The 26,838-nt window shown below is 36.4% G+C and overlaps 1 protein-coding gene across 1 annotated transcript in view; it reads right to left on the bottom strand.

The window, feature by feature from the left end:
- Positions 1-21,007: 21,007 nt before the first annotated feature.
- Positions 21,008-26,838, bottom strand: part of BMP3 (bone morphogenetic protein 3) — a 30,048-nt gene continuing 24,217 nt past the window's right edge. The window contains exon 3 of the mRNA XM_066280354.1: positions 21,008-24,966. Coding sequence (XP_066136451.1) covers positions 24,775-24,966 — 192 coding nt within the window. The 3' untranslated portion in view covers positions 21,008-24,774. The remainder of the gene's footprint in view (positions 24,967-26,838) is intronic.

Genomic DNA, 26,838 nt, shown 5'->3' on the forward strand with positions numbered 1-26,838 from the left:
GAAGAGTGTTCCAGGCAGAGAAATCATATGCTAAAGCTGTGGGGTATTAATGAATTTGGCATGTTTGTGAAACAGAAAGAAGTCCTGTAAATTTCCAAAAAACAGAGCTCAGAGAGGTGGCAGGGTCAGATGATGAGATCCTCCTAGGCCATGGTAAAGAGTTTGGTTTCTATCCCGAATGAAATATGAAGCCATTTAATTTTTTTTTTTTCATTTGAAGCTGGGGAGCGACTTGATCTGATCTGTAGTTTGAAAAGATCACTTACTTTGTGGCTGTGCTATCGATGATGGAGTGTAGATCGGGGAATAAAGAAAGCAGGTAGAACAATCAGCAGACAGTTGCATTTAACTCAGGGGAACACTAATGGGAGCTGACTCAGACTAGAATGTCAGATGGGTCCAGGAGTGATTGGGGCTGTGTTTTGAAGTGGTTACAGGAGTGAGACAAAGTGAGAAATCAAGCAAGGATGGCTCTTGGGGTCTTCAGCATTCTAGGTGAGCAAATATATGTATGCAGGTGTACGTATGGGTATATATATAGAGAGAGCTATCTATCTATGCAAGTAAATGTACATGTATATACATATTCAATTAAAAATATCCTTTCAACTTCTAAGAACAGTTTGCAGACTGTGGTCTGAGTTATTTTCCAGGTACTATTTCAGATATTGGTGATTACAACTACACAAGGTAAAAAAAATAGGAATGGGATCCCCATTTTAAGTACTTATGTGGTAGCATGCTAAGTACTTATAAATGTTGTCCCCCTTGAAATTGATGCCTCAGCTTTATGAAGTTCTTGTATCTACTGTTTAATTAGATGAGGAAACTTGACCCTGGAGAAAAAAGAAACTAATATGCTTAGAAAATTTATTCAACTAATATTTTTAATATTCATAATTGATGAATATACTTGATGGTCCAAATGGGTAGCTTTATTACCAATACTATCATGACTATTTACTGGGGGCAAATCAGAGTTTTGAATCCTCTTTGTTGTGTGGTATATTTTCTGGATGCAAAACTAGTTAAAATGAAAACCTTGCTTTTCATGCACTAACTTAAACAAGAAATAATAACTGTGATCAAAAACTTTCTCAAGCCTACCAGGGTATGCTGATACCAGGGTGTCAGTCAAAATATGTTTATTACCTACATGTAAAGATGTAATGGTTTTAGATGGTGGAGTGTGACAAGGGTGGGAGTGTTTTAAACTTCGCTTTATCTCTCCCTTCATGATAAGTAAGTTCAACTTGTACTACCTATTTAGTTTTCATTGGAACAGAGCAGAATTGGGAATACCAGCTTTTTTATGCTGCTGCTCTAACAATCATTTTCCATTGCCAGTTTGTAATTTCCCATGTATAAGACACTCCCATGTGTAAGATGCACCTTAATTTTGGGGCCCAAAATTTGGAAAGAATGTATTACATAAAGTTACTGAACTCAAGTTTTATTCATCATAAAATTCATACAACTCCGCATCACTGTCAAAACTCCCATCCATTAGCTTGTCCTCATCTGTGTCTGATGATGAATCACTGCCTTCAGCAATGAGCGCAAAAACAAGTGTGATAAAGTGGGAAATGGAAGTAAAAAAATGTACAACTACTGTATAAGATGCACCCAGTTTTTAGACCCCAAATTTTTTTTAAAAAGGTGCATCTTACACCTGGGGAAATGCAGTACATCATGTCTACACATGAGAGTCTATACTATTTCCCTTCCATGGAACACGCCCAATCCACAGACTCCAATGTAGTGGGGTTTTGTTTTGTTTTGTTTTAATAAATAAATTTTTATTAATTTTAATGGGGTGACATCAATAAATCAGGGTACGTATAATTCAAAGAAAACATGTCCAGGTTATCTTGTCATTCAATTCTGTTGCATACCCATCACCCAAAGTCAGAATATCCTCCGTCACCTTCTATATAGTTTTCTTTGTGCCCTCCCCCTCTCCCTCCTTCCCTCCCCCCACCCCCCGTACCCACCACACTCTTGTCCATATCTCTTAGTCTCGCTTTTATGTCCCACCAATGTGTGGAATCCTACAATTCTTGTTTTTTTCTGATTTACTTATTTCACTCCGCATAATGTTATCAAGATCCCACCATTTTGTTGTAAGTGATCCGATGTCATCATTTCTTATGGCTGAATAGTATACCATGGTGTATATGTGCCACATCTTCTTTATCCAGTCTTCTATATATTTTTACAGTGATTAAAGCCTTTAAGCAAACTCTTGGCCAATACTGCAAGAATCCATAAAAGAGTAGTGTCCTTAACATGTTCACCAAGTCCAAGTTGGCCCCAACACCATGCCAAATCCCTGATAAATGCAACCCAACCCCAGTACAGTCTGTTAGGAGCTGTCCCAAGGAGCAGGAGTCCAGGAAAAGTCCACATCCAGGAAAATTCCGCATGGCACTGGAATTGTTGTCACAATTCTATACTTTGCAGCTCACATCCAAGTCCCAATGACCACTGCTTCTAGCTGGTAATGATTCAGGTAGATTGGAAAAGCCATTTGCAGCATGTGTGGAGATGGAGCTTCTGTTCTCCTCTGCCTGGAGAGATGAGACCAGGTTGCCAGTGTAGTTTTTATAATCTTCCTTGGTTAGCTTTTTTGCACTTTTTTCAAACTCAGCCTCCACTCCTGTTAGCTCCTGTGGATTTGGGCCATCACCTTAATCTTCTATTTTTCACATATGACGTACTGACTTTTTTTTTTTTTTTTTTTTTTTTGCTTCTACGGCTTGCATTCATGGTGTGCAAGAATGAAAATAAAGGAACAATAGTTTTAGTTTTTAAATGGTAATAAAGGTAATAGCTATTAAGGGAAGTCACCTACAGAATCTTGTAATGAAGTAATTTATCCTTTACTCCAACTTCTCTCTTTAGATGGAAAGGGCAACCTAACTTTACATGGAAACAAATCAGAAATCCTTACAAGCCAAGTCAGGAAATATAGACTAGTAGGAATAATTAGCAATGCCATTTTGGTTCAAAATAATGTGTGGCTATCAAGAGAAAAATTGTAAACTGGTAGGATTTTAACCTTTTTCGAATAAATGTGTAGCCTCCCAAGGAAATTACTGTAGGAATGAGGGCATTAGAAGAGTGAGTTCTAATCTGTTTGCAGTTATGGGGTCATATAACCCTATACATACCTTCTTCTGCTACATACTAGATTTTTTTAAATAGTTTTTTTTTAAGATTTTATTTATTCATTTTAGAGAGCTGAGAGAGAGAGAAGGGGGAGGAGCAGGAAGCATCAACTTCCATATGTGCCTTGACTAGACAAGCCCAGGGTTTTGAACCAGCGACCTCAGCATTTTGGTCGACGATTTATCCCAGGTTCGGGAACCTTTTTGGCTGAGAGAGCCATAAATGCCACATATTTTAAAATGTAATTCCGAGAGAGCCATACAATGTGTTTAACACACTAAATACAAGTAAATGTGTACATCTTATATAAGACCAACACTTTTAAAGTACAATAAGTCTCTGAATTCTTTTTAATAATGTCGTTATGCTGTTGCTAACCAATGATGAATAAAGTACTTCCTACCATTAATGCGACTGCTGCTGCATGGTTTTGCTGATGGCTTTGTAGTTGATATTTGGTGAGGTTAAGCTTCATGCAGGCATTGAGACTTCCATCCATTAAACGTGATTGTAGGTTGGTCTTAACATTCTTTAAATGTGAGAAAGACTGCTCACATGCATACGTAGAGCCAAATATTGTTAGTACAGCAATACTCACACACTGCAGTGTGTGGTATGTGATGGGAAGCACGTTCCAAGTTTTGACAATCAGCTGGTCTGCAGATTGAAGTTTTTTCATTTCTCCCCACTTGTGTTTGTTTGCCAGCTCTGCTTGCTGTCATGCAAGTCTTTCCAAATCTTTATTCAGGGACTTGAACTTATTCACCCACATGTCTGAGGCCTTTAGGTTAGCAGCTTGTAGCTCAAAATCTCTGACAGAGACACCGGGGATGTAACTCAGGTCAACACTGTCCACTGCACACTCGTATGGATGGGTGTTGAACTTAAAAAGATGAGTGCTCTCATAAAATTCTCCAAAGCGTGCTTTGAATGACTGCAGGAGATTAGATGTGAAGCCCACTAGCTGCTGGAGATCAGGATGTTGAGTAGGGTCACTTGCTGTGCATGCATCTTTAAACTCTCCCAGTTTTTCAAAGTGTAGTAAATAACCTGTTTCAATGTTGGCGATGAAGAAAGAGTTTCAGCTTGTTTTTAAATACAAACACTGCTTGTTGAAGGGATAAGACTATTTCCAACGCCTTGCATTTTCACATTCCAACAGCTGGTTCAGATGTTCAGTCATGTCCATGAGATAGTAGAACTTCAGGAGCCACTCAGTGTTAGCTAACTCAGGATGCTTGACGTTTTTCATTTCAAGAAAAGTCTGAATTTCGCTCAGACAAGCTGTGAAATAGCTGGGCACCTTCCCTCTTGACAACCAATGCACATTGCTGTGCAGAAGCAGACCAGGATAATTATTCTCAACTTCATCCAGCAGTGTTTTAAACTGGCGATCATTTAAAGCTCAGGCAAAAATAAAGTTGACCACCCGAATGACCAGCGACATCACCTCACCAAGCTGCTCGCCACACATCTGAGCACAAAGCGCCTCCTGATGCAGGATGCAGTGAAAACTTAGGATGGGTCTCTTTTCATGTTCACGAAGAAGCGCTACAAATCCTCTATTTTTCCCCAGCATGCATGGAGCACCATCAGTACACACTGAAATAAGTTTATCCATTGGTAGATTTTTTTCTTTAGCAAACTCAGTGAAAGACTTGAATAAATCCTCCCCTCTTGTTGTCTCTTTCATAGGCAAAACAGCAAGACTTTCCTCACGTAGTGTGTCACCGACAGCATACCTTGTAATCATGCTGAACTGGGATGAATGGCTTATGTCTGTTGACTCTAAAGCGAGAGAAAAGAATGGAGCTGCATTTATGTCCTTCAATTCTGTTGCCTCAATTTGATTTGCCATCATAATGGTACAATCGTGAACAGTTCTTGCCAACAGAGGCATATCTTTTATTCATTTGATTATCTTGTCTTTATCTGAAAAGTCGTCAAAAAGTTTATTGGCAACATCAAGCATGAATGTTTTGGCATACTCCCCATCTGTGAATGGCTTTCCATTTCTCACAATTGCTAAAGCACCAGCAGAGCTAGCCGAATTTCAGTCACCTTGTTGGGTCCAAACACGGAGTTGCTGCTGACTAGCTTGCACTCTGCACAGTAGCTCTTGACATACTTTCTTCCTGCTGTTTCCCACTGGATATTTAGATGCAAATGTAGTATGGCGTGTGTCGAAGTGCTGCTTTATATTTGACCGTCTCATCGATGCAATTTTATCATTGCATATTAGACATACTGCAGAACCTGCTCTCTCCACAAAGGCAAATTCCTCTGTCCATTCCTGCTGAAAAGTACAATATTCCTCATCTTTTTTTCTTTTAGCCATCTTCTTCATCAAAAGGGTTTCTGCAATTAGCTAGCTGACTACTTGATTAAAAGGAGAGAAGTTTATCTCCTGACCTCACAATGACCCATGTACCTTATGCATTATGCAGTAAAAATTTGGTGTTGTCCCAGAGGACAGCTGTGATTGGCTCCAGCCACCTGCAACCATGAACATGAGCGGTAGGAAATGAATGGATTGTAATACATGAGAATGTTTTATATTTTTAACGTTATTATTTTTTTTTATTAAAGATTTGTCTGCAAGCCAGATGCAGCCATCAAAAGAACCACATCTGGCTCGCGAGCTATTGGTTCCTGACCCCTGCTTTATCCACTGCGCCACCACAGGTCAGGCCCATACCAGATTTTATTCATCTCCCCACGCCCCCACTAGCTGAGTTAAAGCTCACTAATACTACTTATCTTTGTTCAAAGCCTGGCATTCATATTTTCAACTTCTACTTTAGTAGAAGTTTTTGTACTTGTTGCTAGACATGTCTAAACCACAATTCCTCATCTTTCATTCCCCAAATACTGCTTCTCTTCCCACTTCTCTATGGAGAAGGCCAAAGAGCTGTCAGACTCAGCCTCTATGGCCAACTAGCCAATATAAAGATACAACTATCAAGTCAACACTCAATTTAACACTATATTTAGGACTCCGGTAATTCTCTTCAGTCTTCACAACTCCTCTATATTAAATCAAACCTTCACCACTCTCCTCAATTCCTTTGGCCTATCACTCCTTACAAATAACTCCACTGCTTACTTTATTTTTAATACTACTTGTGCAACTAACTATAAATCCAAATCCCTTTCTACTGACTGGACCTTATTGCTGAGATCCTTACCAATATGCCCCTGAAAGAATCCACCGAAATTTCTCGTTACAAGCTCAGTTCAGAACGCAACTCTTCCTTCTGCATGTCCCATCTCTGTTCAAGCTAACACCATCTCTTTTTTTGGATTATTTGAACTCTTTAGAATTGTTCTCTTTGCCTCCATCCTAGATTTCTGTCAGTTACCATTTGTGTTTCTGTTGGAGTGTTTTTTCCAAAACACATGTTTGATGACAATAAAGCAGTTTGTCTACATTTAAATTGCTTAAAAGCACTTCATCCAAATTAAAATTGTTTTATGTTAAATTAAATTTTCGATAAAGGTTCTTTAGATTTCTAAAAGAGGTTCTTATTGTGTTCAAAGTAGATTGAAAAAAACCAACAAACACACAATGCAATCAGACTAGAATCAATTATAGGATAGCCCCCAAACAACTATTGAATAGGAAATTGAATTTTTTTTTTTTATATTTTAACTTCCAAAGTTAGAAGTGGAGAGGCAGTCAGACAGACTCCTGCAAGTACCCGACCCGGATCCACACAGCATGCCCACTAGGGGGCGATGCCCTGCCCTCCAGTTGCTCTGTTGCAGCTGGAGCCATTCTAGTGCCTGAGGCAGAGGCCATAGAGCCATCCTCAGCGCCCAGGCCAACTTTGCTCCAATGGAGCCTTGGCTGCAAGAAGGGAAGAGAGAGACAGAGAGGAAGGAGAGGGGGAAGGATGGAGAAGCAGATGGGTACTTCTCCTGTATGCCCTGCCTGGGAATCAAACTCAGGACTTCCACACGCCGAGCTGATACTCTACCTCTGAGCCAATTGGCCAGGGCCAGATAATGTTTTTCAAAGTGACTCTGAGTTTTTTTATTATTATTATTTATTTTTTGTGACAGAGACAGAGAGAGACAGAGGGACAGATAGGGACAGACAGACAGGAAGGGAGATGAGAAGCATCAGTTCTTTGTTGTAACACCTTAGTTGTTCATTGACTGCTCTTTCATATGTGCCTTGATGGGAGGGGAGAGGCTACAGCAGAGTGAGTGACCCCTTGCTCAAGCCAGCACGACCTTGGGCTCAAGCTGGTGAGCCTTGCTCAAACCAAATGAGCCCCCACTCAAGCTGATGACCTTGAGGTTTTGAGCCTGGGTCCTCTTTGACCCAGTTCAATGCTCTATCCACTGTGCCACTGCCTGGTCAGGCCAAAGCGACTCGAGTTTTAAGATGACTTAAAAATTTAAAAGTCATGGTAAAAATCAATAATAACGTGTGCAATACATTTTTTAAAACCTGGGGAATATAGTAAAACAGTACTCAGAGGAAAATATTATTCTGACATGAACTTATTAAAATAGTATAAGAATCGAAAATAAAAGTCCTCTTTATTCACCTCAAGAGGCTAGAAATAGAAAAAATAAACCCAAAGGATTTAGAAGAAACTATTTTATTCATTAAAGCATTACCTAACGAACAAAAATAAGCCTTTGATCCTTACTACAAACAAAAGCTGATATTTTGAAAAGATCATCACAACAAAAAAATATGGACGATCAACGTAGGTGAAAACAGAAAACATAAATGATGCCAGAACTAAGAAAAGGAATAACTATAGATTTAAGTTAATTTAAATGAGACAACAAACTACAAATGTAGATATAAAGGATAATATCTAAAAGCATGTAAATCACTAAAAAACCCATAAAGAGATAAAATATCTAAATTAACCAAAATGCAGTAGTAACTGGGCTATCAGCCCAGATGCTTTAAGATTATGCAGACAACTCATAGAATATTTGAACTCTTTACACAGAAAAATACTTCCTAATTTATTCTCTTAGTATAACCATGATATCCAACTATAGTACCTAATGAAAAAATTGTGCACTGATCTTATTCATAAAAATAAATTAAAAGCCCTAAATTAAGATAGCAGTAAAATCAAATCTGAAATTATAATACAAGATATATTCATTATAACCAGGTAGAGTTTAACCCTTAACTATATGGAAATTTCTAAATGTATAAGATGAATAAATTAAATGAAAAATGTATATTGGTAGATCATTTACAAACAAAATTTAAAATTCAATTTGGAAAATATCTTTGCAAAAGAACTAAGTATTTTTTAAGTGAGCTTAACAAAATTGTTTATAAAGTTCATCTGGAATAGTATATGCAAATCTTTATCAATAAGAATGTTATTACTATCATATTTATAAAGAAATTTACAACTTTCAAGTCATTTTCATCTGAGTTGTTAAATTTAATTTGAGATATAGATACCACCTGAACTGTTATCCCTCTAGTTCAAGATATTGTTATCTTTTATCTAGATTATTTAAATAGTCACCTTGCTGGTCTCACAGCCTCTACTTCTTCCCTCATTTCATCTGTTTTCAATTCAGCAGCTCGAAGGATCTGGTTAACTATATAAACCAGATAGTATCAGTTCTTCATACAAAACTCTATGATGACTTCTCATTTCATGCCAAAGAAAAGTAAAAAATCATTTATTCCCTATGGCCTAATCCACTGTCTCTGTCCCCTCCCTGACTTCCTGTCCCGTTTCTCTCACTCACTCCATTTCTTCCTCAAACATGATGGTTATTCTCCCACCTTTGCACAGATCTTTGCAGGAATGCTTTTCTCCCACCACTTTACATTCTTTAGATTTTGACTCAAACCTTACCTTCTTAGTTTCATTTTTCTTGATGACCTTACTTAGAATTGCTAGTACCTCGTACATTTTATCCTCCGTCCCTCACTGCTTTCTTCCACAGCATTTACCACTCTTTAATATCATATACATTTTACACATTTACCTGCACATTTTTCTTATTTTCTTTCTCCCTCCAGTAGAGTGCATTCTTGATGAAGATGGGTGCTCTATTCCCAGTGTCTAGAACAGTGCTTGGCATAGGTAGGCATTCAACAACAATTTCTAAGATGAGTTAATGAATGAATGCATGAATTACAGGTGAGGTAACTGAGGACTTAAGTATATAACTTCACTCATGTTAGGAAAATGTCATTAAAACCTCCATCTTCTGACTACCTAATCCAAATATTTTTCCAGTATATTCTTTTACATTATGATATCCATGTAGAGAATTAAGTTTGAATCTGTTTTGCTTGTCTGTTGCTTTTAAATACTTCCAAATGAATACAGTTTGTTTTCTTATAGAAGGACAATAGAATTTAGATTATGGCTTGAGTCTGTTGATTTTTCAAATACTTTCCTTTAAGAATTTGACTGTTTTTTTTTATTTTTTTTTTAATCAGAGCTATAACCTAACACTGATCTTAAATGTTCAAATTAGTAATTTAAGTAGGTGAGCACTGTAGACCCAGTTGTACACATATACACAAAATTCTATTTTTATAAATGTGATAAGATGTAGATAAATTATCCAGAAATGCCAATTTTTACAACAAATTTTTGGAATGTAATCATTAAATTTTTATATAAATTTTTATATGGGACCATCAACATAATCTAATATTCTGACCTTCTTATCAACTGTAAATCTGTTCTCCTACATTTTTACCGGAGAATTTTTATGTTTATGAAGAAATTATGAGAAAGATAGTAATTCATTTTTGTATAAGTGAAGCAAATAATCTTGAATTTTAAAAGTGGAGCACCTCAGGATTATAATTGCCATTGCTTGTTCTATTTGTCTTCCTCATTTGTGTCAGGAAAATGTAGGAGACTGCTAAAAACTACAATTTAAAAATATTCAAAGCATAGGAAAGGATAGCAGTTACAAAGTTCGCTGTGTCCTCTTTGAAGCTGACCAAATCATAAATAATGTCCCAAAAGGCACACCCGAATATATTTCCTGAAAATGTTGTAACTGAATCTGAGATCAAGAAGAATTTCTTTCTAGAGCCATTAGGCATTAAATCCTTCAGAAGAAATTTGAGGTGAAACTAGTTCTTGACTTTTTATTTTTTCAGTGAATCCTTCACCAGAATTTAACAACTCAGAATGCTTTTTGGGCAGAAGTATCAGACCGAGGACAAGGATACACAGAGAATAATACCCTTTGTCTTTAACAACAATAATGATAAAGGAGAGAAAGGGTAGAGGAGTGGGAAAGGGAGGTGGAGCCCATGGACATCTAGATGCAATTTTAAAATTCCATTGAAGAGTCTCACAATAGATAATTCGCAAAAGACAGACAGAGAACTCTTGGATCTTCAGCCTTATCTAGAATTGTGTCTGTTAGAAACAAGGGCCGCCTGAGAACAGTTTCTGCACTGAGTGGCGGGTAGCATTCTGTTAACCCTGAGGGGTCACGGGGTACAAGGGAAGCTAGGATGCACTTCAAACATGCAGCCTTGTCTCTTCAGGCTAATAACTGGACTCCATCTAGTGGTCGGAATGAGAAACTAGGGGTTAGCCTCTTACACAGTGACTTTAAGCCAAAGAAAATAGACAGGTACTCTTTCTGAGATTTGACTGCTGCTGTTAGAAAGTCTGCGGGTGACTAAACAAAATAACAGCAAAACACAGAGCCCCAAGGCCCTTGGAGCCAGTAATTAGTTGTAATCACTATTTTATAGCTATTCGGTTAACTAAAGTGAGTTGTTAAGAACAATAAATTAAAATTTTCTTGTTAGAGCAGCAAAGTTTAAAAAGGTGCATGAGTGGGCCATGGAGAAAATGTGCTTTTACACCCTGATGACGGGATATATATTGCTTATCTATATGAAAAAAGCTTGGCAATATGAACCAAAAATGGAAAATATTCATTTTTTAGGAAACAACTGGATAGACAGTGACACAGCATCTATTTGTAATAATCTTCATTGTAGTATTCTATATAAGAGCAAAAGAAACATCAACAGACAACAAACCACCAACTCTAAATATTTTGCTACTTGGGAGTGGCGGGACATTGGGGTAAGGCCACATAACAGACTATTTTCTCTAATCAAAACTGTATAGATCCACATTTACACCATAAAAATATTTATTTTAAGGTGAAAAAAGCTTACAAAAGAATATACACAATATGCCACCATTTTGTTAAAATAGCAAGTTGTTTGTGTACATGAATTACTATGAAAAATATACAGAAAAATAGAAATTAAAACACTACTAATAGTTGTCTCTTGGTAGTGAAATTATAGACAATTTTCACTTCTTTTTATCCCTTTCTCTGTTGTTTGTATTTTCCAATAAATCAATTAAGTACTTTTTATTGAAGATGGAAATAAAGTGTGAGCAACTGGGGTAAATTTCCCCAAAGATCTCAAACCACCCCTTCCAAAGTGTTTCCTAATCTGCAAATATAATTTCCTGCTTCAGTTTATGGTACTGCAGAGGTAAATAAAGGGACCAACAAAAGAGATGTGTCTTTTTACAAACTATAAAAGTTCCATTTCACTGGCGAAAAATTTTCTCACATCCCTTAGGCACAATTATAAGGCTCCATATGAAAGCAGTTGAAAAGTAAACTTGTGAAGATGCAAAGTCTCTGAAGGCGGTAGGCTGATACATCCTCCTTGGCTTGCAGCGCCATCCCCACCAAAGTGCAGCTGCATTTGCTGTGGTCAGAATCAAGGTGTCAGAGCTAGGTCAGTGAGAACTGAGCCTAGACAAGGAGAGGGTGAGGAGGGCTGAGAAGACAGGCCTTTCATGGGCTCACTGATAACCACAGCCCTCCTGTCTCTATACTTGTGGTCCAGATCCTGACTGCCTCCCATCGAGCAATTAGTATGTTGTCTGCAGTTTTCTCTGAGGACAGTCTTCTGTAGTCCTTAATATTTTTGTCAAACCTACTCCCATCTATTTCAAATGCTATATACAGATGTTCACCTGAAACCTACGCGCTTTTATTGATCAGTGTCACCCTATTAAATTTAGTTTTATGAATAAAATTTAAAGAAAAGAAACTTATTCCATCTGTTGCTACAAGGAGCCAGACTACATGTATTTGAATCTTATCATTACCATTTAATATTTATGTGATCATTTGGCAAGTAAATTAATTCTCTAAAATGTTAATTTCTTCATCTGTAGAGCAGAGATTATGCTATTCTTGTGAAGAGTGAGGTGGCATAAGCAGATCACCTTGCACTGTGCTTGGCACATGGCATTTCAGAAATGAAAATTAAACTATTCCCTATATATTAACAAAGCAAATATTAACCTCTATTGAACATAAGTTAGGTGGCCATATAACTTACCAAACAAATGAGATTGCTTTTGAGAGGGAAGGCAAGGGTGGTGGTGGTGGTGGTGGGGGGGGTCATTCTTCAGTTCTGCTGACACAAGATATAATCTAGGAACTGACCTGGAAAAATTAGAATGGATGACTATTCTAGTTTTCAGGTTCTTAATTTGATTCTCTTGAACTGTATAATGTTCGCAAGGCTTGGGTCTTTACTAACAGCACTGAGTCTGGATGACTTCCTAATGGAACAAGAGTGGGAAAATCTGATGATGCCCTCAATGCATATCTATGGTGTACGGACATTGCATTACTATTATTTGCTTGCATATCAGTGTTCCCATGGTGTTGTTATGTAGCTTTACATCCCTGGTGCTTAGCATATTGTACATCCTCTATAAATGTTTATTGAATTTTTGACCAGATGCCCTGAAGCTATTAGCCTCAGATGCCAGGAAATGGCTCCTGCACTTTCCGGGTGGTTCCTGGCAGTAAGCCCAGCTTTCTAGTAGCTGTGATAACTGCACTCTGATGATCAGCCCACTGCAGCACCAATCATCTCTACTGCCTGTCGTGTCAAGATTAGAGGTTGCTGATTGCTGTTCCCCATATGATGTACTGGGAATTTCCAAGGTGGGTAGGACACTGCCTGGCCTTCTTGCCATCCTGTTGTGTTACTCTGCTTGCTGCCAAATCATGTGCTGTTCACTAGACTCTGAGCTCTTGGAGAGTAAGCGCCTACATAATCTTATGTATGCTTGCATTCTGTGCTCTTACAGAATTGTGCCAGCACAGAGCTTATTAAATATTTGTGGGATGAATTAATGAACAATTATTTTAAAAGAATAAAAAATGGGAAAAGTATTGTAATTTGCCGTATGAATGTAGAAAATTCATTTATCATCTTTGGGCCTCATTTTAACTACGTACAGAATGGGGATACTAATATCTCACAGTCTGGCATCATGTATGCCAGTCATTATAATAAGCTATGAGCCCTAATAATAGAGTAAGCTTGTCAGTCATAGTGGCTATGTTATTGACTTTGGATTCAGATGAGTAAGAGTTAAAATGGAGTCTATCAACTTTTTATTAACTGTTAGATCTTGATCATCTACTTAGTGTCTATAAGTCTCAAATTCTGCTGCTATGAGGATTAAGCTAGCTATTGTGAAAATAAATTAGCATTGTCTATTGTTTAATAAATGAAAAATGTTATTATCAATACTATTATTCATTTCTAGTTACTTTGAAGTCTTAGAATATTATGATCTTTGTTTCTATTATCTACATAACACCTGTAAAATAAGAGTACTATTAACATTTTTGTTCATAATTAGAAAACTAGGGAATTTATTACGTTTTGATGATTGGGAATTGAGAATACATTGGTAGATGCAATGCATAGAAACCAATAATAACTAAAAGTTGTATAATATTTATGCTGCACAAAGTATTTCCACAACCACAAGATTCACAACACTGGAATAAACTATGAGCTGTTGGTAGGTTTCCATGCAGTACTGTGGATTGCATTTATTCCTCACCATATTATTTGGGAGTTCCCATGAACACTAAAAGCCATGTGTAACTCATTTACCTGGCTGATTTAAGAGGAGTTTGATAGCTTCCAAAAGTTTCCACTCTCTCTTTTCTAGCCAGAAAATCAAAATGCAGGTGCATCAGAGAGGCTGGAGGCAGCTTAATATAGATTTGTTGGGTGGGGGGAATATGTGGAGAAACACTTTCCGTAACTGTGTGTATGTGTGCGTGTGTGTACACAGGCATCTCTGTCTCCACACCGCACATGAGGAAGATAATGGAATGAGGAAAGCTTTCCCTGAATGCAGTGAGAGAGAAACTGTGACAAAGAGAATCATGACCATTTCTTCTGAGCCACGGAAGAATTTCAAAGCCAGTGCTTCAAACTGTTTACTCTCTAGTCTTGAGACGTCTCTTATTCACCGAGCCTACTCCTAGGTCTATTTATTCTGAATCTGAATTGATGAATAACCTTAACAATTTATATGTCCACATGTTATTATCATCTTGAGTAATTATCACTGCTCACAGTTTCTATTTCAAAAATCTCACTTCAGTTATTAAATGTTTACTCAAAACTGGTTTTTAAGCATGAATAAATAAGTCAGTACTCATTTTCATTTATCCATTTATCTCTGTAGATGGGATACTGAGAAAAAAAATCCTAGAGCTACATACACATTTTGAAAACTGAAGTAAAATATATTTCACACACATAATCCCATTCTTAGTTCCGAAATACTTAACACTTCCAGTCAGTGGACACAGACTCTTGTACCTTAGAAATTTAAAAATTTAAGGGTTTTAGAGGCACATAAGTCCTTCAGAAACCAAAAGCAAATAATATTCTCTGGTTATGGAGAATGAAGGGTTCTTTTCTGAACCTGTGGCTTCTCTGGGCAAGCACCCAGCGTCACAGGGTAAGGCAATCGGAGAGTCTGAGATGGACTGCTTTTGTCTAGTTTATGCCTGCAACTTTCTATGTTAGCCTTGAAAATAGCTCCCTTTCCGACATAATTATCTTTTAAATGTTTATTACTTATTTTGATAGCACTCTATCTGAAAAGGACTGATGAGAAGTTTGGAGAAACATTTTATCTTTTTATAAGATGTAAATATATAATTTAAAGAATGTGATATTTATGTAATATTTTACATGATTGCAACTATGCATTTGTCAAATCATTGACTGGTAGAAAAGTTAATGAATAGTTACTTTCAAATAGGAATTTAAGTAACTGTTGATGAAAATTAGGGTAAAGTGATTTATCAGTATTTGACTCTATTAGTCTGTATCTATCTATCTATCTTGGATTAGGAAGAGTTGTGGACAATTTAATCTTATCATGCAAAGTTGTTTAGAGTCAAAGGAAAGGTTTGGGGAGCTTTCTGCGCATGTAATATATTGCTGGGTAGAGTAACACAGCTAAGTTCGGTAATTAATATCAGTATTATAAATAGCAGGTGAGTAAAAAACAGACCCAGTGTCAGGAGAAATGACCTGAGACAGCTTTTAGTGAGAGAGTGATTAACATATAATCTTAAATAAGTACAGGTTACAAGTTATATCTGTAATAGTTTTTTGATTGTAGTCAGCCAGGAAGGTGCTGCATCTTTATTTATTGCTTTCCAGTGCCTGCGCATTGGCCAAAGATTGCTCTATTGATACTCTACCCTGTTCAGATGAGGCACATTAAACAGCCTTTTTCCTCAGTAACAGTGAAACTATTTCCTCTTTATCCCTTATGTCAACTTTGTCCAAGAGAAATTTCTGTGATGATGGAAATGTCCTATATCTGTGTTGTTCAACAAGGTAGCCACTAGCCATGGGTGGCTATTGGGCACTTGAAATATGGTTTTATGGACTGAGGAATGGAATTTTTTTATTTTATTGAATTTTAATTAGTTTCAAGTTAAATAGCCACATATGGCTAGTGGCTATGGGTTTGTGCACCTTTGATAGGGTTCCCCCCACACTTTTATCTACTACTTTTTATGTTGATTCGTGAATACATTACTATTTGGGACCTCTTGTTTCTAGTGGTGGTCACAACAACACTCTTCAAATTCCCAGTGGTTCAAAACAAACCACTTTTCTGTTTTGAGAGTCTTTTTCTTTTCTTTTTTGAGTGTCTTTATAATCAATCTAATTATTTGTTTTATCAGTTATAAGTGTCTAGGGCTCAGCTTTGTCATTTTTCACATAAATTCAATGAACTTTTAAAAAATCCTTTTAACAAGTATTCAATTGTTTTATTTTCTACTTATTTTATCTTTTTGTTGTATCTTCATTTAGACTTGTAGAGCGTCATCGATATGTGCCTGATTACCACTCTCAAAGCTATTGGGCCTTCTCACAAATTTGTATTTTATTCCAGAAAGCTGTAAGAGACCCAAGCAAAAATAATAACAGAGTCCAAGATTATTTAAGATATTTTAAATATAAAGAAAATACTACATTTTAATTCAAATCAATTTACTTATGTTTGGGTGATTTCCCCCTTGTTCTCAAAGAATGGGATAATTTTCTTGTGTCTAATAGGTAGTTCAAAGCAGAATGCAGCAAAGGATGCTGCCTGCTGTAAGACAGAAATATCTCATCTTTATAGTAAATTCTAAATCTCAATTCTGTATTATTTGGGAGTAGGGTAAAATTTTAAAACAACTTCTATAACACTGTGCTAGAGGAAATGAAAGTACTTAACTGATGACATAAGAGGTAACTATTACTTCAAAATGCTCATCAAACCTGAAACTTCTCTTTGTAACATTTGCTATCCCTTGGACGTGTTACAAAGTGAGCTTCAGATCAAAGGAAGTAGAAAACACAACTCCAAACTGCTCAGCTATTTCTTGATGCACATCTACCTCTGCATTATAAAATCACTCAAACATCACTAACGGCTCTGAGTTTCCCAGTATGCGTTATTGACACCAGAGTATGGACTCCAGCTTTCATACAACATTTGTCTATGTGACTGTTTCAACTGCCAAAATTCTGATATTGAGCCATTAATGTCTCCCCTTTCTAACAAATAAGATGACTTAATGAAATTACATATGCTGGGCCCAATTTTAAAAGTTCTCGCATGTCCATGTGTATGTATATCAGTGTTTATAGTGATGGAAAAGCTCCAGAATGCAGGGCTCAAGCCCTATAAACACCAAGATGTTTCTCTTAAATAAGTCCAGTTTGGGAAAAGTCTGTCACATGGTTCTTGCACATAATTGCCTCACCTCTGGACTGCTACATTCACATCTGGCCTGAGCCCCCATGAGGTGGGGGCTGGTTTTGACTGTAACCTGATGGCAATTTGCCTGTGTTTTGAGTTTGAAAATGCAGTTGGCTAATATTTTGAGTCAAGGGGTTGGGCTATAATCCTACATCTCTCCCTGTTCCAGGACATGGCAAAGGAGCCAATGTGTGTGTGTGTGTGTGTGTGTGTGTGTGTGTGAGAGAGAGAGAGAGAGAGAGAGAGAGAGAGAGATTGAGTATGGAGCTGGGATGAAGGAAATGTAGAAGAAAACACCTGATATTCTTGGACTGAACTTTTTTTGGAACTGAATTTCTTGTTGCCTTCAGGGCAGTATTTCAATGCCCTGGAAGGAAATGAGGACAAAATGAAAACCAAGTTGTCGAGAACTAGAATTGACAATGTTGAGGGTGGGGGGAGGGGTGTGCTGCGTAGTTTAACCTTGTTAATTGCTAAGACAATTAGCAACCTCTAATTGTCTTACAGAGTAGCCTTCTCTCTACCTACAGGCTACAGCTCAAATACACAGATAACGATGACCTTGGACTTAAGAGATATCAAAGGTGATTTTTCTTTCTACATCCTCTGGTGGGCCTGGAAAAAACAGGCATAGATAGTAAACAGGGCAGGGAAATTCTTAAAAAAAAAACAAATTCCAACAACTACCTGAAATGATTACTATATATCATGTTTGCTTCTTTTAGATTCATAACAAATTTCATTATAATTTTAAAAGTGATAGGAGACAGTTTATATCACAATTTATGTTAGGGGAATCACATTTACTCCATTCCTTACCTTTCCATAAATGGGGCTCAACTTCTACCCAACTTGCTAAAAGGGGAGAGTGGTGGAAGACGTTCTATCTCTCCCTCTGCACATGGCTCTTCATTCTCTTACAAAAGACAGGAACAGAGACTGGAGCATCACCAGTATTCAAGGCAGCTCTCCTTGCTCTGCAGGACTCAATGCTCTGTTGATGTCTGATTCATTCTTCTCTCTCTCTAAACACTAAGTTTTAAACTTTTTTTATATGCGTGGTGGAAAACAGAATAAACTCCCAGCTTTACCGACATTGTCCATCTTCTGTCAGATGCTCATCTTTGTTCTGCGTGAAGGAACCCATCCCTGTTGGAGCCAGTTTTCAGAGGAGGACATGATGAGTAGACAGCTAAACAGAAATAAACCACAGCATGTCTACATTTCCTTATTTGGAAAATAGGAAGTCTAGATTAGACAATAATAATTTATAGTAAACAGGAAGACTAGATTAGACAATAATAGTAATTTATAGTAATGAAGTCGTTATTTTGTTTCAGGAACTTGGCAAAGTAATTTACATGTATTACTTTATTAAACCATTAAACCTTGTAACAAACCTAGAAATCAAGAAGTTGATTGCCCCATTTCAAGGGTAAGGTAAGTGAGGCATGAAGAGGTTAAAGAACATGATGATCTTTAAAAGCCTTGTAGTTCCAAATGCAAGGTGAATTAACCCTTGGAGTACTGAGAACGATCATGTGCGAACGTTCATGTACGTCCTCGTGCATCCTGACCATCCAGAGTACAATTGTACATGTGTAAGGCAACATTAAAAAAAGGCAAATGTATGTTCCTTTTATTTCCATAAATTGGTTATCAAACAAACATAATTTTAAGTTAATAAAACTGTAACTAAAACTAATTTCATTTTTTGAAAAAAAATTCACTCCTGGGGGGTCAGCGAGCATGAAAAAACTCACTACTCAAAGGGTGAAATATGACAGTACAAATAAATATAACAGGTTAAAGAGTGAAAATAATATAAAAGCATATTTTATTTCTTAACCTTGGATCATTTTTTTATATATTTTTAATTTTTAATTAATCAATTAATTGTTTACATAGATTCTAGTGTCTCCCCCAAAGCATCCCCTCTCCCCCGTATTCCCCTCAACATCTCCCTTACTCCCCTCCCAACAGCTCCCTCCCCCTTTCCCTTCAGGTTTAATTCCATTCCTCAGTTCACATTGTTCCTTGGATTCCTCAAATGAGTGAGGTCATATGATATTTTTCTTTCTCTGCCTGGCTTATTTCACTCAACATAATAGTTTCTAGGTCCATCCATATTGTTGCAAAATGTAATCTTTCCTTCTTTTTCATGGCCCCATAGTATTCTATTGTATATATGTGCCACTGCTTTTTAATCCACTCCTCCACTGACAGATACTGGGCTGTTTCCAGATCTTCGCTATAATGCTGCCATAATGCTGGGGGTGTATTTCTTTTGTTCAGTCGGTGATATGGTGTCTTTAAGATATATTCCTATAGGTGGGAGGGCTGGGTCAAAGGGCAGTTCCATTTCTAATTTTTTGAGGAATCTCCATACTGTTTTCCATAGTGGCTGCACCAGTCTGCATTCCCACCAGCAGTGCAGGAGGGTTCCCCTTTCTCCACATCCTCGCCAGCACCTATCGTGTGTTTTGTTAATGAGTGCCATTCTGACTGGTGTGAGGTGGTATCGCATTGTGGTTTTAATTTGCATTTCTCTAATGATTAATGATGTTGAACACTTTTTCATCTGTCTATTGGCCATCTGTATGTCCGCTTTGGAGAAATGTCTATTCATTTCTTGTGTCCATTTTTTTATTGGATTATTTGTCTTCCTGCTGTTGAGTTTTACAAGTTCTTTATAAATTTTGGTTATTAACCCCTTATCAGATGTATTGTCGAATATGTTCTCCCATTGTGTGGTTTGTCTTTTTATTCTGTTCTTATTGTCTTTAGCTGTGCAAAAGATTTTTAGTTTGGTATAGTCCCATTTGTTTATCCTGTCTTTTATTTCCCTTGCCTGTGGAGATAAATCAACAAATATATTGTTGCGATAGATGTCGGAGAGCTTACTGCCTATGTTTTCTTCTAAGATGCTTATAGTTTCACGACTTACATTTAAGTCTTTTATCCATTTTGAGTTTATTTTTGTGCATGGTGTAAGTTGGTGGTCTAGTTTCATTTTTATGCAGGTAGCTTTCCAATTTTCCCAACACCATTTGTTAAAGAGACTGTCTTTACTCCATTGTATGCTCTTACTTCTTTTGTCAAATATCGGTTGTCCATAAAGCTGTGGGTTTATTTCTGGGTTCTCTGTTCTGTTCCATTGATCTATATGCCTGTTCTTATGCCAGTACCAGGCTATTTTGAGTACAATGGCCTTGTAGTATAACTTGATATCAGGGAGTGTGATACCTCCCACTTTATTCTTCTTTTCCAAGATTGCTGAGGCTATTTGTGTGTGGATCATTTTTTAAAAGTAAAAGCCATAGGCTTAAAAAAGAAAAAAAGGCAAATATATCTTAATGGTTATATTAATTAAATTTAAATTTAGGTGCTTATTCTAAAATGGTAACAATGACTGATAAAATGGTTATATTTAAAATAGTGAATCAGGCATCTAAAAAACCAAACATATCTCCCAGTAAGAAATGTGGAGTTTGTAGTTAAACAAGATATACCATAATAATAATGATGATGACGATGATGATGCAGTGATGAAAGTTGGGTTTCTCAAGTTTGGAAGACATAAGAATTTTCCCCTTATGTATGTATTTCATTATCATTCCACAGTGTTAATCATGTGATGATGAGAGGAGATTATGGTGCTTCCTTCATGATACCATATGAATTTAAAAATGTTCAACACTGGGGAAATGTTCAATTAAGCAATCTTTTATTTTCATACTGTATAATGAAAGGCTCCCCATTACTGGAGGAAAAGAATACAAATGCAGCCAAGCTTACACATCAGTAGTGAAGCATCCTTCACAGTTTCACTGCAATACGCCCCTTTAGTGGATTTGACTAAAGAACCAAATTTCATTTTGCATGTAATAACTATAGCAAAAAGAGTTTTCTCTCATCACCTAAAAGTGAAAATTATTACCATTATAGAAAAGCAACAATCATTGAATAAATTAAAAGCATATTTAAAGTTTTTCCATATACATATACAATATATATTTTTTAAATTGCCATTGACTGTACAAGTATTAAATTCTCAACTAAAACATTTACAGAAACTAGGTGGAAAGCTGAGAGGAAGGCATGGTTCTTAGAAAAGGGGGCTCATTTAATCAACTATAAACTACATCAAAATACAATTCTCTAGGGGAAAATGCTATACAGAGAAGTCAGACTTATCCAATATTTCTTATGTAATCTCATATTTTATCTTAAACAACAGGTATGCATATCTATCCTGTAACCCAACTTTGATTCAACAAGAAGTCAACATTCAGACATTAGTTACTGGTAGCACAGAAAAAAGTGAAAGCAGAAAGACTAAACTGAATAATGTAATTATATAAAAATATTTATATCAGACTGATAATAATATTATACACATATGATTGTCTATGAAAATATTAAATGGGCAACAAGAGATTTTTTCAGAAGTATTAAGGTAAAAATCTTATCTTAATGAATAAATGATTGTCAGTTAATAGATAGCTAGGTGAATGTAAAAAAGTATCTGAAATATTGTTGTCCTGAGATCTGGGGAATCCAATCTTCCAGTTTCAATGCTACAGCCCCAAATCCTGTAAATTGAATATTATGTATTTACACAGGTTACAATAAAATATTTTGAAAATACTATATTGACATTGGCAACCCCTGAATTTGAATTCGAGAGAATAGTTATTGAAAAAAAAAATTCTTTTTTAAAATGACTGTGTTGGTGCCTGTGTGCTGCACATTTAAAGGTAGGGATGGGGTAGGGGTTGGGAGAGGGAGAGAGAGGGAAAGAGAGAGAGGAAGAGAGACCAGAGACAGACAGAGATGGGGAGTACTGGGAGGGGCAGGGAAGACGGAGACCAAGATGAAGCAGCATGACTTAGGAAATGACATTACAAATGCAATTTCTCTCCTCACCACTACCACTCCTATATCAGAAGATTTATAAAAAGTCTATGTAGTAATTACACAGACAGTAGGACCTAACAAATTGTGAAAGTCACTTAATTTTCCTGCCATTTCAAGTACAGTTTTATTAATTAAAATATTAACTCATTTATTTCGATCCCCACTACTGAAAAGTAATCTTCCTTTATTCTTTGGAAGTAAAATTTTTTCCTGTTTATACTACAATATGTCCTCAATGCGGTAGTGAAATGATGGTCACAAGGCCACCCCAAAATAACTATTATTATTTAGATAATTTTTGGCCATTTTAGAATTTAATTTGTAAAAAGTAGGCATCAGTTCCAATTAATAAAGGTAACAAAAGACATCTGGATAGAAGACTGAGAGGTAATAGTGGGAATTGCTAGAAGTTTAGTTGTAATACCTCTAGAAAAAAAAACTTTTAAAAGCTTTATAAAATTTACCAATAAAAAAGATGTTTTCTTTATTGAAAAACAGTACAACCAGGATATGTTGGCCATATGCTGGCTTGCTACTATTATATAATTTTGCTTTCAAATTTTTGATAAAATTTTTTTAAAGTAATTTTATCATGGATCTCATTTAGAATTGTTAACTTTATGCTACCAGAACAATAAAACTGTAAGAAAGATAGTAACTCAAGCACCAGAACTTAATTTATAATTTAGAAGCGGTGTGTCTCATTCACAGAGTTAACACACATGCACATCAACCTTTGTGTACTCCAAATTATCAAAGACCTTCTCTTTTCATGGGTTTCCAATAGTCCAGAAGCATTACTCAAACAGAGAATTTCACTCACAAACACTGAAGAGTACAATGTTTTTGCATTTGGCTTATGAGCAGAGATACTTCATTGTTTTAAGATCTCACTGTCATCCATTCAAGAAAGATGTGTATAAAATTTTTAAACCCAGATTTTCAGTGCCAAAAGGGCTTTCCAGCTCAGCTAGACAGCCTCTTCATTTTAGGACACTAAAGACACATGGCTATCACAGTGTCTTTCACAAAACACATGCTCAATAAATATTTATTAAATGATGAACCACATAGATAACTATAAGCAGAGACAACACAAAACCCTATGTCTTTACTTCACTGCCTCTGAAATGGCCTAATTTTTTTCTAATCAGGTAAGATTGCACTAAGATGAGGATTAATTTAACCACAGATATTACAGCAACAATCCATGGTCTGAAAACATTTCTGAGTGTTTTCACACACGTAAATATCAATATAATGAGTGAAAGATCTTTGAGACAATATTCCAGGGGAAAAGAATAAAAGGAAATATTTATGACAAGTAGAAATGGAGGGAAAAACAGAAAAAGTCTATAGTTGACTCCTTTCTTGGTGGATAATTTTTAATGAAGTTTGCTAAAGAATAACATCTATGGCTGAGTCAAAAATCTTGGTCTATGTGAAAAATTCCCTGGACCTGAATATGGCCGAAGAATGATAATGAACATGTGGTTGTAATTAAATTGGTCTTTTCAAGAAATCACCAATATTCTATCAGGTTTTGAGCCTCAGTATCTATTGATTACTTCACAAGAAGTAAAAGCATATCAAGAGAACTAAAAATTAAATGGTTTCAGAAAGAATTCTTGAATTCAATTTAAAGAACAAATGAAAGTACTTTTAGAAAGAGGTATAGCAGAAGTGCATCCAGGTTTTTGAAAATTGGTTTGCTAGTTTCCTTCTCAGGGAGGCAAAGCAATGAAAACAACTACATTTCCAATTAAAATGGCTGTGCCAAGTGGTAAGTCTCAGCACATGCTCTTGGACCACTCGGTCATTTTTTGGTAAAGTTCTCATAATTGAATGGTGCTTGCCAGAACATGACATTAAAAACAAACAAACAAACAAACAAACAAAAACCCCACAAAGAATCCTGTGTAGACTTAATTATAAAACTAAGTTAAACTAACCTTCCTAAAGAGGGCACAGGCACCTGGCAGTGTACACGCATTCATATACACTAACTCTCAGCACACACTCTCCACTCAACTATTCACACAATGCTGTGTGCAGAATAACACAGGTAAACAAGAGTCTCCAAAATTTTTAAGATAAACATCAAAGTGGACTGAATTATTTAGCACTTACTGAGTTGCTCGGGAACCTCAGGGAATAAGCCTACTTCAGAATATACAATTATTCTATTCTCTATGAGTAGAGATAAAAGATAAACTATTATTGTTTTTCCAATCTATTTTAAAAGTCCGTTACAAAAATAAATCACTGTGCTCTCTAACAGTTCTAAAAACGGTTGCAATTATTATTTTTCGCCTGTAATTAAAAAATAAAAAAGAAACAGATGTCCATATTTACTAAATTCTTGCTTTTAGTTACATTCAGAAAGAAATACAGTCCAGTTCTTGGTGAAAATTGTCAGTATATTTGTTCATTCTCTTTCAACTATTAAAAAATCTTTTGGAATGAAATGCGTTGGCAGTGCAAAAGGAAAGGTCCATAAAAGATTGAATTTAAGCTTTCAAATGAGTTTTTGTTTATTTGTTTGTTTTTGGCCAGGTTATCTGCAAGCACAAGACTCTACTGTCATGTTAGGATATACTTTAAGTACTACATTCTTATTTTCATCAAAGAACAGAATACTGAGCGAGGTCATCTTCTCTGGCACACAGCAAGGCTCAGGAATTCCAGGAACGACCCCCACAGCTCTCACTATACTCTGGATAGTTGCGTGGTTTGATGGCTTCAAAGACTAGAAAAGAAATGGGAGAAGAACAGATAAGTTAAATGAAACTGCTTTTCCACTCTTCACCCCTCATCACCAAAAATGCATATATTATGAATTCCTTTGAACAATTTAATAAAGCCCTGGCATCATTACAAAGTCAGCCAATCTTCTACACCACCATCACCTAAATGGTTATCATTTATTAAGTGCCTGTGTGTCAGGCACAACAAAACTGCCATTTGTTCAGTTTTACAGGTAAAGAAATGGACTCGTAAAGCTTAAGTGATATGTCTAAAGTTAAATAGCTAGTAAGTGGTAGACTGAGGATTTGAACCCAGTTATCTAAACAAGAACCCGTTGATTAAAAAAAAAACTTATTTCCCAAGTGGGATTGATATATCCTAGTATGTTTTCAATAATGGAATTGCAACAAAAACAACTGGTTTTAAATCCTATGCTAATCATAAAGAACCGTAACAAGCATCCTATTTAATAATGACATTATTGTCATTGTTATAGTGATATTTATACTTTGTTAAAATAAAACAACCATGTCAAGGGACATTGATTTACTTATTAATAGTTGCCACCAGGATGAACTGGATGGAGATCACTCTGCTGTGTAATTATTTACCTCTTCTTAGACACAGAAACTGGGGTTAAGAAGACCACACCATTGGCCACTGGGGGTCACTGTTGCTCCACGGGTTCAAACTTCAATGTGGTAGAGGTAATAGTGTTCTAAGAGTGGGCCAGATCCTCTGGGAATACTCCAGGGCAGTGGTCCCCAACCTTTTTTGGGCCATGGACCGGTTTAATGTTAGAAAATATTTTCACGGACCAGCCTTTAGGGTGGGACGGATAAATGTACCACGTGATCGAGACAAGCGTCAAGAGTGAGTCTTAGATGGATGTAACAGAGGGAATCTGGTCATTTTTAAAAAATAAAACATCGTTCAGACTTAAATATAAAGAAAACGGAAATAATGTAAGTTACTTATTTTTTCTCTGCGGACCGGTACCAAATGGCCCACAGACTAGTACCGGTCCGCGGCCCAGGGGTTGGGGACCACTGATCTAGGTCATGGATGTCAGAAGTTTGACCAAAGAAGCGTGGGTAAAATCTGTTCCTGAGAAAATGCCAAATGAGACCATTAACATCTGTGTGGAACATGTGGTTTTATTTAGACAGTGCTATACAGCTCTGCTTAGCACTAAAGGACAGTCACTTTTCCAAGCCCTGGGTGTTTAGGTAAGAACTTCATGAAAAATGCCAGTTTTCAATGTTAGTTCTTCCTAGTGCCTTTTTTATGCAGATGAACCCAATATTGTTTTAAGCATTTTTTGAAACAGAAATTTGGTAACTTGCCAGTGATGACATGTGAATTCAGGAGTAGGATTTAGGCCAAAACTCTGGCTTTTTAATGTCAGAATTTTGAGCCATGTTTCTCATGGTCCAGAGGCACTTCTGCCCCAATGAATTGGTATTTTAATTTCATGCTTCTAAAACTCCAAGTATGGGAAACTAGAAAAAGTTAAAAGGTTAAGGGTACATATAAGTCAGAGGAGAAGCAGATAATATAGAAAGAAAGCATACTATTCTTTTTTAAAGGATTCTTTTGGTCAGAGAAAGAACACATCTGATTTTCTCATCTGATCTTTTAATTTTAATGAAAATAATTGCCCACATGTTAGACTTCAACTTTACTGTGAATAGGCATAAATTATTTAAAAAGTTAGTCTTGATGGGCTAATGTTTTTTACTCTCTCTTTCTAGATATTTTAAGTATGTGTTAAAAGAAAATGATAACTTTCAATTAATTAGTTTTGCGAAGAAAGCTATTTCAAGCCTAAGGAAATTTGTTATTCCATTTAGCATGACACGTGCTCTCCAAT

This window comes from Saccopteryx bilineata, chromosome 5 (assembly GCF_036850765.1).
Source record: "Saccopteryx bilineata isolate mSacBil1 chromosome 5, mSacBil1_pri_phased_curated, whole genome shotgun sequence".
NCBI classification, from domain to species: domain Eukaryota; kingdom Metazoa; phylum Chordata; class Mammalia; order Chiroptera; family Emballonuridae; genus Saccopteryx; species Saccopteryx bilineata.